At 43.9% G+C, this 15,978-nt stretch overlaps 1 protein-coding gene across 10 annotated transcripts in view; it reads left to right on the top strand.

Annotated features, from left to right (window-relative positions):
• The window catches only part of LOC126335403 (serpin B6-like), a 236,340-nt gene that overhangs the window by 50,330 nt on the left and 170,032 nt on the right, over positions 1-15,978 (top strand). For 7 of the 10 annotated variants that reach the window (XM_049998659.1, XM_049998654.1, XM_049998661.1 and 4 more), the window contains one exon: positions 14,122-14,209. In XM_049998659.1, coding sequence (XP_049854616.1) covers positions 14,122-14,209 — 88 coding nt within the window. Of the gene's footprint in view, positions 1-13,350; positions 14,009-14,121; positions 14,210-15,978 lie in introns of those variants that run through there. The other 3 variants (XM_049998658.1, XM_049998663.1, XM_049998656.1) reach the window with 3 other exon arrangements.

Genomic DNA, 15,978 nt, shown 5'->3' with positions numbered 1-15,978 from the left:
TTTCCTGTTTTCAAGCCTTGGACTTCCCTTGCAATTATCACATTCCACGCTTTTCTCCATTATTAAAGGAACTATTGCTTGGTGCCTCAGTTTGTTTTTTTATCAACATATCCCCCTATTAACGTCAAGTTTTGTAATAAAGTTGTTTTCTTCCTCTTCATGAGTTATTCGATGTATCTATAACCTCGCAAGCATTCTTCTGTAAGATAACTTTCACCAGTTCTGTTCTTCCCATATCTGCTCTGTTTATCGTCACAGGTTCCACGTACATGACCGTTGTGGCAGAGCGGTTCTAGGCACTTCAGTCTGGAACTGCGCGACCGCTACGGTCGCAGGTTCGAATCGTGCCTCGGGCATCGATGTGTGTGATGTCCTTAGGTTAGTTAGGTTTAATTAGTTCTAGGCGACTGCTGACCTCAGAAGTTAAGTCGCATAGTGCTCAGAGCCATTTAAACCATTTTGAACTCACATATAAGGCTACTCTGCTTTCCATTACCCTGTTTTACTGCCATGGAAGTTTCGTGCATTCCGCTACAAAGACAGGCAGCTGCCGACATAGAGCTGTAATATGGATACTGAAAAATTTTTGGAGTCATTTTCAGTTGGTAGTAGTGTAATTATTTACCACAGTTAAAAATAATTTTAATAAAAATGTTTATGTAAAAATGCATAATTTTGTTATGTGACTTTTGCATTTCCCGCTAAACTGCTCACAGTGGTGCGTGACCATGCTACGACGCCATGTCAGGAAGCTGTGTAACGTCACCAGTTTTTCTAGTTGTTAGTTGATAGATTACTATTGTTCGGCCCTGGTTAAAACTCGGCAATAATTGGTAGAGCGATGATAGTGTTATTAGGTAAAGACGACGTTACAAAAACCAATGCTGAACCGAACTCTCGACGCGTGCGTGATATTTACTTCAGCAATTGTGACCAATATTACGCTACTCGTCGAATTGACTCGTTTATATTCGATGGTTTAACAGTTGCTATTAAAATATTAATGATAAGTTCAATTTAGTTCCACCGACACCAACCTCCCCATAGTTTGGTTGTAATTTCAAATCTCTAATAAGTCGTAACATTGCGATTGCTTCCTAACGTCGAAGAGTTTGTGTATATGCGCCGCGCGCTTCAGTTGAATATCATCGCAGCACGCAAAAGATCACAGTTATGTCTCTAAACAATTTTGTAATTTGGAATCACAAATGCGTAAATTGGCACGAAAGGGTGGTTTATTTCACAATAACAAGCACTTCCTAACAAGGCGGTGAGAAGCTTTCCCAGGTGGTGGGTGGGTGGGGGGAATTTATAAATTATCTGCTTTAAAACTATTGCCAAGTTCCAGAGTCCATTTGCAATTACGAATGAAATTAATTATCTATCACTGTTCAATGGCTAACTAGAGTTGAGTTATCTAATTAATAAGTTCACTTCAGTCTAATATAAGGTAGCCCTCTATCTGAATTCTAAACGATGTTATAGTTGAAGTCAATGTTTCGTTTCACTGCGTCATAGTAGATCGCAGTTATCAATCCTCGAAAAGCAATCTAACCGCGCCTACATATGCGAGTATTCAAACAAGTCTGACCAGCTTCGTCTAACTCTCGTAACGTAGTGACAATGGATCAAATTTTCCTTAGCCATTACTCACGATTCTCAAAGAGTACTCACACGAAATATTCTTTGAGATCGTTGGTTCTACTTTGCTAATTTTAATTATAACGATTTTGCGATTTACTATGATTTTGAGTTTGAGTTTACTGAGATTTTAACTTTCTTGTGTAAGTTGATAAATTGTTAAGTATAAGGTTCTTGTTTCAATTACTGGTTATTATCCAAATAATAGTGTTAAATGGAACTTTGGTTACTTGTTCACTTTTCATTCAATTTGGAACTTGTTTTGGGGAAATTTTTGGGGTATTGATTGCAATTTTTTCTTTTTTCATTTTTCGTCCGAGGAAGTGGCATTACAGCTGTCACGCACAATGGATGTTGATACGTCGTATGGGTTTCACATAAGTTTTCAATTACGAATATCTGACAGTCGTTTTCCACAGCTTACTGGCGACAGAGAGAAATAAAAAAATTGTGCATACTGTTCTGGATGAAGTGAGATAAGAAATAAACCGGATTTTCGTGAAATCGAATTTTCTGCAAACTACAAAAATTCCGTAACTATTCTTTTAATGGTCTCAGCGATTTTTCGAACTGAAATGCCACTGAGAATCTGAACTGAGCGAGTGCGAGCTTTGATGATTATTTAACAACTTATCATACACTTGTGGCGCAACTGAGCGCTCATTGGGTCCTTTGTTCCTTCAATTAAATAATATTTTCCTTTACGATATGGTTATTTGGCATCGCAGAGGACCTTTCTTTAATTCGTTCAATGAGCCGTGGTACTTGCAGAGTTTCGAGACTGGTGCATTAACTTATGGCGGGTGCCAGCGGAACAAGGCTTATGCCAGCGCTGGGGTTGAGTGGTATCTGTTAGCTGGAGCTGGGGTAGGTCGTCCCTTAAGTGGTCCAATTTGGGAAACAGCTTTGTAGCAAAGTCCGTTATTTCTTCGTGCAGGTATTTTCCTTTAGGACTCCGTGTAGCTCTCTGGTTCTTATTCATCGGGGAGTCCACAACGTCCATCTCAGGCATTGGTTCTGTATTGGTTGGAGTGCACTATATTGAAATCACATGTGACTTCCAACGCTGCACAACTGTAGAGGACTTTTGGATGAACTGTCGATCTGCAGAGTTGGTTCTTGGTCTTGGCTTTGAGATGGGTGCTTGTGAAGAATGGTATCAGTGCGTGCGCCATCTTCATGGTGTATGTAGTGTGAAGTTCAGGGGTTTATCCAGAATGATCCCCAGATCCTTCGTCGAGTGTGACCAAGGGATAGGTTGCTCTAACACCCTTAGTGGATAACGTAGCCTCTTCTTAGTAAAGAGCATGCAGCAGTTTTCGTGGGGTTGACTGTTATTTTGTTGAACTGTGCGCACTCTTCCATGATATCTTTTTGGCGTTGAGTTCTGCTTATTAGTTGGTCCAAGTTGCGGCTTGATGTGACAAACCCATTATTATCGGCAAATAAACTGCAGGTCACCAGATGAATCGTTGGTAGATCATTCGTATACAGGGTGTTACAAAAAGGTACGGCCAAACTTTCAGGAAACGTTCCTCACACACAAAGACAGAAAATATGTTATGTGTACATGTATCCGGAAACTCTTACTTTCCATGTTAGAGCGCATGTTATTACTTGTCTTAAAATTGCATTAATCATGGAATGGAAACAAGCAACTGAACGTACCAGCGTGACTTCAAACACTTTGTTACAGGAAATGTTCAAAATGTCCTCCGTTAGCGAGGATACATGCATCCACCCTCCGTCGCATGGAATCCCTGATGCGCTGATGCAGCCCTGGAGAATGGCGTATTGTATCACAGCCGTCCACAATACGAGCACGAAGAGTCTCTACATTTGGTACCGGGGTTGCGTAGACAAGAGATTTCAAATGCCCCCATAAATGAAAGTCAAGAGGGTTGAGGTCAGGAGAGCGTGGAGGCCATGGAATTGGTCCGCCTCTACCAATCTATCGGTCACCGAATCTGTTGTTGAGAAGCGTACGAACACTTCGACTGAAATGTGCAGGAGCTCCATCGTGCATAAACCACATGTTGTGTCGTACTTGTAAAGACAAATTTTCTGGCAGCACAGGTAGAGTATCCCGTGTGAAATCATGATAACGTGCTCCATTGAGCGTAGGTAGAAGAACATGGGGCCCAATGAAGACATCACCAACAATGCCTGCCCAAACGCTCACAGAAAATCTGTGTTGATGACGTGATTGCACAATTGCGTGCGGATTCTCGTCAGCCCACACAAGTTGATTGTGAGAATTTACAATTTGATCTCGTTGGAATGAAGCGTCATCCGTAAAGAGAACATTCGCAGTGAAATGAGGATTGACACATTGTTGGATGAACCATTCGCAGAAGTGTACCCGTGGAGGCCAATCAGCTGCTGATAGTGCCTGCACACACTGTACATGGTACGGAAACAACTGGTTCTCCCGTAGCACTCTCCATACAGTGACGTGGTCAACGTTACCTTGTACAGCAGCAACTTCTCTGACGCTGACATTAGGGTTATCGTCAACTGCACGAAGAATTGCCTCGTCCATTGCAGGTGTCCTCGTCGTTCTAGGTCTTCCCCAGTCGCGAGTCATAGGCTGGAATGTTTCGTGCTCCCTAAGACGCCGATCAATTGCTTCGAACGTCTTCCTGTCGGGACACCTTCGTTCTGGAAATCTGTCTCGATACAAACGTACCGCGTCACGGCTATTGCCCTGTGCTAATCCATCTGCCAACTCCGCATTTGTAAACATTGCACTGACTGCAAAACCACGTTCGCGATGAGCACTAACCTGTTGATGCTACGTACTGATGTGCTTGATGCTAGTACTGTAGAGCAATGAGTCGCATGTCAACACAAGCACCGAAGTCAACATTACCTTCCTTCAATTGTGCCAACTGGTGGTGAATCGAGTAAGTACAGTACGTGCTGACGAAACTAAAATGAGTTTTAACATGGAAATTAAGCGTTTCCGGACACATGTCCACATAACATATTTTCCTTATTTGTGTGCGAGGAATGTTTCCTGAAAGTTTGGGCGTACCTTTTTGTAACACCCTGTATATGCTCAACAGTGGTAGTGAGATAACAGATCCATTTGAGACACATGCTTCTGGTGTTTTCCTCAATAGATCTCCTAAAAAATCATCTGCAGCATGCAATCAAATCAAAATGACGTGGATTGCTGTCAGCAGGTGTCCTTTTGCAACATGACAATGCTAGACCCCCACACTGCCCGTATAACAGTTGCAACAATTACAGATCTGCACTTTGAGTGTCTTCCTCATCCACCATACTCACCAGACCTTGCCCCAAGTGTTTACCATATGTTTAGACCTCTCAAAGACGCAGTGGGAGGAAAGAAGTTCCGTTCTGATGAAGAGGTACGCCATGCGGTGCAAGAGTGGATGCGCGCACTACCAAAAGAATTTTTTTCTAAAGGAATTTATGCACTTTATAAGCGCTGGAGGACTTGCATTGAGCATGGGGGAGATTATGTTGAAAAGTGATACAGCTTTGTACCACTTCTACACAATAAATAATATAAAAAATATTACACGTTTTCATTTGACTCACCCTTCTATATAGGGTTGCAGGCAGTATTTTGCGGTACGGTGGTGTCACTTTGCATTGTCTGCAGGAGCGGTGCTCGTCTCTGCTGGTGCCTTTCCGTGTGTCGGAGGGGAGGGATCAATCGCAGTAAATCGATTGGCCGTTTCCACCTCCGATTTTCGTTTGCGCGGATTTTCCTCCTCTGTTTTTTGCAGGTGGTGGAGGCGTTCGTATTGCACCGTCTGAAACTGTCTATCTCGCGTTTCGTTCTCCTATTCCGTTTCTTCCTCACTTTGTCACGATGAAAAAAGTTCGTGTGGCTGCGCTTCCTCCATTTCGTGGTCCGCAGTGGTGTAGTATTCCATTGGCGCATTGTGCGCCCCTGGGAGCTGTTCCAGGTGTTGCACAGCTCTGCTCAGCTGTAGGTGTTCCTCGTTGGTAAGGGCGCCAGTGGCGGCCGCGTGGAGAAACATCACGACGCTGTCGTGAAGTACCTCGAACGTGGATACGCACCAAGGGGCGTCGACGTCTCAGTGGAGCCCCACCTTCGAACACCGGAAGGACTCCGCAAGCCCGACATGGTCGCGGCCAAAGACGGCCAAGCCCGCATAGTCAACGCCCACATAGTCGCCTCGACTGATAGCACAAGAGAAGGCGGCGAAATACAACACGGCGACCATCAGGCGTGACTTCCTCGACCTGCGTCCCGGCGTCGAGAGTGTCTGCTTTTCAGCAGCCACGTTGAATTGGAGGGGTATATGGTCCCCACAGCCTGCGAGCGACTCCTGAAGCTATGGGAGCTCGCGATCATCTCATCCAGGGTGCTGTCTTCGTGCTGCGCGTCGTTCAGAATCTTCGCACGTATGGCGGCACAGGGCCCGATGCCCAGGCATTGGATAGAGTGCTGGTCTTCTCTTCCTGACTCCTGTGGACTATCTTAGGAGCAATTTTGTCTTTATTCTGTAGCCTGTGCGTGTGTCTTCGTACCCGTGCTTCCTTCCTCCTAGGTCTGGTCTACCGCGTAAGCGGAGCCAGCGGCTGGGCATGCCCCAACAGATGGCGGCCGACCGACTGTTCACACCGTGGCATCGAGCGGTCGACCGGGGGCGGTAGCAAGCAGCAGGGAAAGGACCGTGATATGGCGGAGAGCGCTCCCATACGGGGCTACGCAGGCAGATTGGTTGGTTGGTTGATTTGGGGAGAAGGGACCAAACAGCGAAGTCATCATTCCCATTGGGTTAGGTGAGGATGGGGAAGGAAGTCGGCCTTGCCCTTTCAAAGGGACCATACCGGCTGATGCGTGAAGCGATTTAGGACAATCACAGAAAACCCAAATCAGGACGGCCAGACGCGGTTTTGAACCATTGTCCTCCCGAATCCCGAGTCCAATGAGCTAACCACTGCGCCACCTCGCTCGGTACCCAGGCAGAGGCTGACACGTGTTGCTCGTGTGTCACGACAGGTATCCGTGTCTACAGGTGGCCGACAGCTCGATCGTGGCGGGGAGGAAGCGCTGCGGCTTTGGTGATGTCCGTTTGGGCGAAACTGGGGATATGTGCAGACATCAAAACATACTTTGTAACGGTGGATTTTGATAGGCCACTTTCTGTACTCCCTCCTCCCGGATGGGCAGGGGGTGTACTGCCAACACACGACCATACCCCTCTTCTGCCAAAAGCTTTAAATACGTAAATAAAGACGAAACTGAGCCCCACATTTGGTGCCAATTTATGTAGCATTGGGATCTATAATAAAGGTAAGCGTTGCCAGTCCCTTTAGCACTCCTAAAAGGGACGTCAATGATAACTCCAAATTTGCAATACAGTAGATGTCTGGCGACGACAGCGAGACGCTACAGTATAGACCAGGTGGGGGTACAGTATAGACCAGGTGGGGGCAAGTCCTGCCTACAGCACATACACACATACCTTAAGCCACAACACGCGGCAACGATGACGTCATTTTCTCAGAAATGCAGTACCAATTCTTATGCCATGTGTTTGTTACTTTTTTAAATTAAAATTTCATTGATCGCTTTTCCCATTTTCTACAGTACTGCAATATTTCTAACCATCGCAATTTTTCGAATAAAAATTACTCTTTTTATAAAAAAGATTTATTTAAAAGTGAAAAATTTTAACGCTGCTGCTACATCTAATTCGCATTTCGGATTTTTCACTCGGTTATCATTAAAAATTAAAAAAATACTTTTTATCCCCGAGAACAAACAAATACCAAAAAATAACGGTTATTCAGAACTAAAATACCGGTATCGAATTTAATCAGTCGGTTTTTCCCATCCATAGAACGAGCCTCACAAGAAATGTCAGCAGAGGGAGCGAGGCAAAGTTAAATCAAATGTGCCGATCAGCCGATCGATGCCAAGCCGACACGACTCGCCCCGTCACACTCTTGCGTCGCTCTTTAAGCCCATTTATGAGCCGCCTTCTGCCCAAAATCGGTTACTCGAAGTGTTTGCGCCTTTCTTACCTTCGTGTCCCTTTTACACAATCGACTTTTTTTTGTCTCAGTTGACTACTCGAGACAAGTGCATCTACTGCAGCGCCCCGGGAGTTTCATTCCTGTACTGTGAGAGTCGTCTGTTTTGAGTAGTCATTTTCGTTTACATGTCAGCACCAAAACTGCCAGTGTTGTGTGAGCTGTCTGCTCTGCAGTTTGGCACCTGAATGATGAAAATCATGTAATGAGGTACTTTTTCTTTTTATGGAAAAATCGAAATATGGTAACAAAATATAGGAACAAGCAATGACAATACAGTTTATTAATAACCAAAACAGAATTCATAGTGTTCACCTTCCTGAGAACTGAAAGAATACGAAAAGTGTCATCCAAATATTTCAGCACACACACACACACACACACACACACACACACACACACACACACATTTTTGCTCGATAAAATATTTACATACAAACACATCATATGTAGAACGCAGCAAATAGCGCCTTTTTGCTTTATACTTTGTATCTTGTTTTCTTGCAAAGTGCCAAATAACAACGAAAATTATTTTTCTCGACCAACACTCCTGACTTTCTTATTGTTGACATAATTTTCCCTAAAGCATGGTTTCTCTTTGCATGGTTGTCATCAAAATACACTCCTGGAAATTGAAATAAGAACACCGCGAATTCATTGTCCCAGAAAGGGAAACTTTATTGACACATTCATGGGGTCAAGATACATCACATGATCACACTGACAGGACCACAGGCACATAGACACAGGCAACAGAGCATGCACAATGTCGGCACTAGTACAGTGTATATCCACCTTTCGCAGCAATGCAGGCTGCTATTCTCCCATGGAGACGATCGTAGAGATGCTGGATGTAGTCCTGTGGAACGGCTTGCCATGCCATTTCCACCTGGCGCCTCAGTTGGACCAGCGTTCGTGCTGGACGTGCAGACCGCATGAGACGACGCTTCATCCAGTCCCAAACATGCTCAATGGGGGACAGATCCGGAGATCTTGCTGGCCAGGGTAGTTGACTTACACCTTCTAGAGCACGTTGGGTGGCACGGGATACATGCGGATGTGCATTGTCCTGTTGGAACAGCAAGTTCCCTTGCCGATCTAGGAATGGTAGAACGATGGGTTCGATGACGGTTTGGATGTACCGTGCACTATTCAGTGTCCCCTCGACGATCACCAGAGGTGTACGGCCAGTGTAGGAGATCGCTCCCCACGCCATGATGCCGGGTGTTGGCCCTGTGTGCCTCGGTCGTATGCAGTCCTGATTGTGGCGCTCACCTGCACGGCGCCAAACACGCATACGACCATCATTGGCACCAAGGCAGAAGCGACTCTCATCGCTGAAGACGACACGTCTCCATTCGTCCCTCCATTCACGCCTGTCGCGACACCACTGGAGGCGGGCTGCACGATGTTGGGGCGTGAGCGGATGACGGCCTAACGGTGTGCGGGACCGTAGCCCAGCTTCATGGAGACGGTTGCGAATGGTCCTCGCCGATACCCCAGGAGCAACAGTGTCCCTAATTTGCTGGGAAGTGGCGGTGCGGTCCCCTACGGCACTGCGTAGGATCCTACGGTCTTGGCGTGCATCCGTGCGTCGCTGCGGCCCGGTCCCAGGTCGACGGGCATGTGCACCTTCCGCCAATCACTGGCGACAACATCGATGTACTGTGGAGACCTCACGCCCCACGTGTTGAGCAATTTGGCGGTACGTCCACCCGGCCTCCCGCATGCCCACTATACGCCCTCGCTCAAAGTCCGTCAACTGCACATACTGTTCACGTCCACGCTGTAGCGGCATGCTACCAGTGTTAAAGACTACGATGGAGCTTCGTATGCCACGGCAAACTGGCTGACACTGACGGCGGCGGTGCACAAATGCTGCGCAGCTAGCGCCATTCGACGGCCAACACCGCGGTTCCTGGTGTGTCCGCTGTGCCGTGCGTGTGATCATTGCTTGTACAGCCCTCTCGCAGTGTCCGGAGCAAGTATGGTGGGTCTGACACACCGGTGTCAATGTGTTCTTTTTTCCATTTCCAGGAGTGTATTTTCCTAACACAACTGGACAGTTATCTAAAAATGGTTGAAATGGCTCTTAGCACTATGGGACTTAACATCTGTGGTCATCAGTCCCCTAGAACTTAGAACTACTTAATCATAACTAACCTAAGGTCATCACATACATCCATGCTCGAGGCAGGATTCGAACCTGCGACCTTAGCGGTCACGCGGTTCCAGACTGTAGCGCCTAGAACCGCAATGCCAGACACTTATCTCCAAAGCTATAAAATATGACTTCACCGCTCTAAATCCGCGTAGAATTTTCCCAGTAGCAGGATGCAATGACAGCCACCTTATGTTTGACGTGTCTTATAATATTTCGGTATTCTACCAGCATCAGTTAAGTGCTCTTTTAAGATCTGGACTCTCTGTGCATGATAAGTGCCCAAACGCTTAAAGTGGCAAATTCTCCACGTCAAACTCACACTTCTCCATAGAATGATGGTTGACATCGTGTACCATGAGCGCTGAACACCATGCAGGAATAATGTTGGCATTATCTTGAAAACGTAGTTTGTAAACTGGATTATCATCGCCAAAAGTAACATAGCGTTGTCGGCAGACTAAGCAGATACATTTGTGTAATGTAAATCCAGCGCTTTAAGTCTATTTTTATGTTATTATAAATATCGATCACTTTTTCATCCGGGTCGTCAAAAAAATCAAGCAAGCAATTTCCGATTCTGTTCTCTGAAGAGTAAAATCTGACATTTATTGGAAGTAATTGTATATCCCGTGATTTGACGCATCTGTCGAAATGCCGTAAAACACACCTGACCTTAGCTATACGACGCTATCTTCGACTGGTAACTGAAGCCGGAACATTGTAAATTAAAGATTACACCTTTGTTCTACCGAGTGATATTTTTGATGCGATTTAGGAGTAATTGAATATCACGGGGCATAACTTCGTATCGTAGTCAACAGAACTGTACAATATGTTATGGTTTGCGTCATGGTAAACATTTGTCAACTCTGTAGCTGTAACTTTTTCCTCGTTTGTCGTCAATACATCGTGCTTTAAAAACTGTTGCAACGTCTTAGTACTCTTTCGACCAGTTGGTGTTCCGGAACGCTAACATGCAGTTTAACGTCATTCAAACTTCCACGCGATATCATAAATAATTTCACACACACTTTACAAAATGCTTACGCACGTTTGTATCAACTGCTTTCAAAAAAGAATACGAATTTTCGCATACTTGCCGGTAGGAACTCTTCTGTTTACCCGTTTTGTATTTTACGTTTTCACTGTCGTTGTCAGTTGTTTCTGAATCAGACATAACTCAAATCCAAACAAACTCTTCAAAAATACAAATAGCAAAGTGTGCGCAACACACTAAACACTGTTTATTTTATGAATCGCATAAAAACACCAAAACTGTTACAGCGCCGGCTTACCGCGAGGCAGCGGGCCAAGCGAGCGAGCGACACGCGTGACTCATTTGTTCCTCTCCAGGGGCAGCGCGGGCGCAAGCGGCCGCTGGCATTTGTCTCCGCGCCCGACACAGTTGAATCTCGCAATGCGCCATCCGTTCTTTATTTGAACTAGGCCAGGTTGACCATAAACCGGGACAATTAGTGTCCCGCAATCACACACCCCGGGCTGCATTATTAGAGCCGCCACGGGGACGGCCTCACGCGGAACGGTCGGCAACTCTGGCTACGCGCAAATTGAGACGCGTATAACGCTTCTGGCGCGACGCAGCGCAGCGCGAGTTTTTGTAACATCACAGGTTCAAATGTGACCGCGCAAATTGCGACGCATCGTGACTGGGACGCGACACGCGCCTGCGCCAGGTCGCGCGGCGTTGTGGTTGAGGCGCAGTTTCTCGCGCCGCGCGTCGCACGTGCCTCGTTAGCACCGTGGGAATTTCGAGACGGGGAGCGGTAAAGTAGCCCGGCCATATGCGCACTTCCGAAAGGCGCACATGAGCAGTGGTAGTATTGCCCATACGATAAATTGCCTTACTATCTACTAAATTTTACTGCCTTTGGGCAGTGTTTCGTTTTCGGGAGGCCCTAGCCACACGGCATTTCCATTTTTTTCGCCATTTAAACGCTCCAGCTTTCTTCGTTAGTACATTATACTTTTCTGTTATTTATATCGGTATAGTTTTGTTTTGTTTTTGTTCTGTCAAGAAAAATGCATACTTCAGTAACTGATGAGGCATTGGCCTCTGGAATTGTATCATATGCCTCCGCGATGTTTTCAAATCGTAAGAAGGGACCGAAGGTAGTGAATAAGGAAGCAAGGAATATTATAAAATCATTTGATTAAGAATCAAGGCAGGAAAGTAAAACAAGATTATCTTCTTGCTGCCTAGTATGCTGGCGTATCTGTGCGACCTGTTACAAATATTTAGAAGGGAATAATCTCCACAGGTGTGATCCATTTGTGCTCCTGGTAAAAAGCGTCCAAGATTTGAAGTATAGAAGTCTCACTGTGATTTCTCTGATATAGATGTAATAGTACACACTGTACTACATGCATGTGAACATCACATTTCCACTGCAAGCTAGAAACAGTCGAAAAGCAGTCACAAATAACAGTGTTTTAATTGGTTCGCCATGATGAGAAAAAGCATTTCAATTGTTGCATGCACATTATCAGCATTAATAAACTAATTACACAACAGGCTAAGACCGTGGAAATGGCCAGTAGTGTACAAACGCGTGGCCGCCATCTTCTTGTCGGCGCGCGGGGTGTTGTAAAGATAACAAGATTTGACGGAAATCTCCAGAGAAAGCAACAGTACAGCCGACCATAGGGCCGTTTTTGTTGCGCAAATGTCGAATTGTTCTGTAGAGCGGTTCAATGGGGGTTATGTGAGCTACCGGAAGATCATCCTAAACAATGGGAGTACAATCCTCCATCAGTTACCAGCATTACTTTCCTTCCAAACATTACAGATGCTGTACGTGTCTTAGGCCTAAACTATCAGCGCAGTAGTCGGGCAGCTGTACGCCTACAACCTCTGGATGGCAACCGTCCTTGTGAATTACTCTGCCTATTACTGAAAACCAGATCAAAATCCCTAGGGTAGTTCCTGAGATTTTTGACATATCACGAACGCAATTTAAGCTTATAATGCCAATTTTTTTGTATTTTATAGTTACAAATTAACAATTTTCGGATTCTTACCGTTACTTGCACAGCGAAATCTTGCTTCTTATCACATTTCGTGATTCTAACTTAACAGGCATTAGTGAATTTGTGGCAACAAATAATTGCCGTATCGTTTGATTGCACTGGCTTACAAGTTTAAATTTTTACACTGTCAGGGGACCGTAGAGTTTAATATGCGACATACATTTCAATGTGTATGCACATCCGTTCCTGAGAAAAAGAGGTCTTGACGAAGGGATGGATAGACAGACTGTCAAATAAGAGATAACAGAAAAAAATATTTTTTTCGTGTGATGCAATTACAGACTAACAATTTTCGAAATTTTTTCCTTTACTTTATTGTGAAACCGACTTAAAAGCTTAAATTTTGTACACCGCCAAGGGACCGTTGACATAATAAGTTACACGATTACAAAAAGAGCTCTTTTATCATATATACAAGAAATGTAAATGTCATTTCATCTTATGTTGTTGCGGGTTTATAACAATTATTGTTTTCGTCTTGTTCGCGATATGGTGCAAGCTTTCCATCGTGGTGCTACTTGTGTAGAGATAATAAGAAAAATACACACAAAACTGAAGGATGCATGCTAGAAAATTAATACATCAAAACTTCACATTATTAAAAATAATAGCTGTACATTTAATAGTCAAAACGATAAATGAGCTACTACTTATTTTGCAGCCTTAAACCTTCGCCGTGGCCAAAAGATGGCGTTTGATGATTTTTAGTTTTTTACTAAATCGACTCCAAATTCGACTATATCGAACACGATAGAAATATCTCTGGTATACGAAAATCCCGTCATCGTGTTACAGTTTTAATTAATAGAAAAAATCAAATCGGCTGAGAAATCTTGATGCCTTTGTTGTTCACAAATGCAATAATGATCCATAGTAATAAGTACCTAGCTTTTTGTTGCGCGTTAAGATTCAGCGTACATTCATGAGACGTAATGGAAAATCAACGAAAATGTTGCGACGGCTTTGCCCATTGATGGCACTGACGTTACGTGTTACAGATCGCGACAATAACATTATCTTTTGCGTTAACTATAGAAATGAAAACAGCAACACTATTTCGTTACATTTTGAGTGCGATGAATACGTGTACAGTACTGCTCAAAATCTCACGTGCGTTCACACTGCATGCACACATCTGCCCCAAGTAGTAAACGATAAAGACACGGTTCCAGCTCAGTCTTGCCATGCGTAAAAGGGTTCATCTGCCGTCTTTTCTGTTGCAGGTGCTTAGACATGGCAACAGGAAGCACAGAAACAGCTCTCCAGGCAGTATGTCAAGGAAACCAAAAATTTACTTTCAGCATTTACAAGGTCAGTAAGTGACTATGGATGTGAATCATTTTAGTTGTGGCATTAATGTCTGTGTAAACAAAGTTCTGAAGTCGTTAAGGAAGCTATACTAATTATTTCTATATGAAATAGACGAAATAACATAGACTGAAACTTTTTTTTTTTTTTTTTTTGAAAAATGACACTGCGGCTTCACTTATCCATATGAACATGCTGGATGGAAGAAAACATCATATTTTACAGGATCATGTATTTTTATAATGACATAGTGTTGTAAAGTACATGCAGAACAGCAAGAACATAATATTGAGAATGATTCATGCCATTAGAAATCTGATCCCAGCAGATAATCCTTATTTAGTTTTGCATGATTTCTTAAAATAACTTTTTGTGCATTCTGATGTTGTTTCCTTGGTGAAGAAACAGATAGTTCCTTCCAGTTTTTTGCCAACATCGCGTCCAGTGACTTCGTCATCATTAAGTATTTCCCTTCTTTTGTTTTTCTAATTTGCAGTGTTGATGATTTGCCATTCACTACACTACACAGAATATCTAAATGTATAGGGTCATTTCTACATACTTTTGATAACATAAAGGGTTCTGTATGAAACCTCCCTGACTTCCAAATGCGGTTAAGAATGAAACTGTGAGACATAGATATTTGTGGTTTGTGGCATCATGTAAAGTAACTCAAAAAGTTTTATACAAAAAATTAATATACTTTTACACAGCCTCCATTCATAACCAGTAAAACATCTAGATGATACTATCTCAATTCCTGTGCAAGCAAGGATGTCTGCAGTGATGGAGGCTATTGCATCCATGATACTTCTGTGAATATTACCAAGGTCATGTAATGGCTGGGCATATAAAATGTCTTGTCATGTAACCTCACAGGAAGAAAGTGAGAGGGGTTATGTCTGGAGATAGTGATGGCCACTTGGTTGGCCTGTCACATCCCACTCATCTCTGTGGAAATATTCTGTCACGAACATGTGAACTCCAATGTATTGGCGCATCACCCTGTTGGGAGGTCACTATTAGCTGAAGGAGAAGAAGCTGAGGGCCAGCAAATTGCTGAAGTACCCCCAAATAAATGGCTCCTATTACTGTTTGCTCAATGAAGAAAAGCTGCCGAACTGTGCTGGCTTTCATCCACACAACCATATATTCACTTTCTTGCAGTTTTTGGCATGAGCCCGAAAACTGTGGGGGTTTTCTTTGAATGTTATGGCATTCACCTTCCCACACAAATGGAAGTTAGCTTTGTCAGAGAAAACAACATTACCATGATAGGGTCTCCCCCAACCCTGTCCAGCATATCAAGGAAATTTGGGGTGAGCTACAAATCATTTCAATTCAGTGCTTGCACAATTTGAAATTCGTAAGCATGCAAATGAAGTTATTTATGCAGCACATTGTGAGCTGTTGAGTAAGGGACGTTTAGCTCATGAGATGCTGTGTGAACTGGCTTTGATGGGCTTCTGTGAAAGGTCTCTCCCATGTACTCTTCCATTTAATTAGATGTGCCTTTTCTACCAAAACCTCAGTACCTGTTTACACTCCCATTGGCTAGGTCGTCATAACATCTTGTGGTTACCTGTGAAATTCACGTCAAAATTTTCTCTGGACAGCGAGCATTATGCTCTCTTTTGTGATATAGTCATTTCTGGTAACTCTTTAGTACTTTAAGTGAAACAAGTGAAACTGCATGGAAAAATAGTGCAAAACTTTTTATGTTGCTTTACATGGCGCCACAAACCACAAGTACCTGCATCTTGTAGTTTTTA

The sequence above is a fragment of the Schistocerca gregaria genome, chromosome 2 (assembly GCF_023897955.1).
Source record: "Schistocerca gregaria isolate iqSchGreg1 chromosome 2, iqSchGreg1.2, whole genome shotgun sequence".
Classification (NCBI taxonomy): Eukaryota; Metazoa; Arthropoda; class Insecta; order Orthoptera; family Acrididae; genus Schistocerca; species Schistocerca gregaria.
Note: the sequence above shows the minus strand (reverse complement) of the source record. Positions and strands in the feature narration are given on the sequence as shown.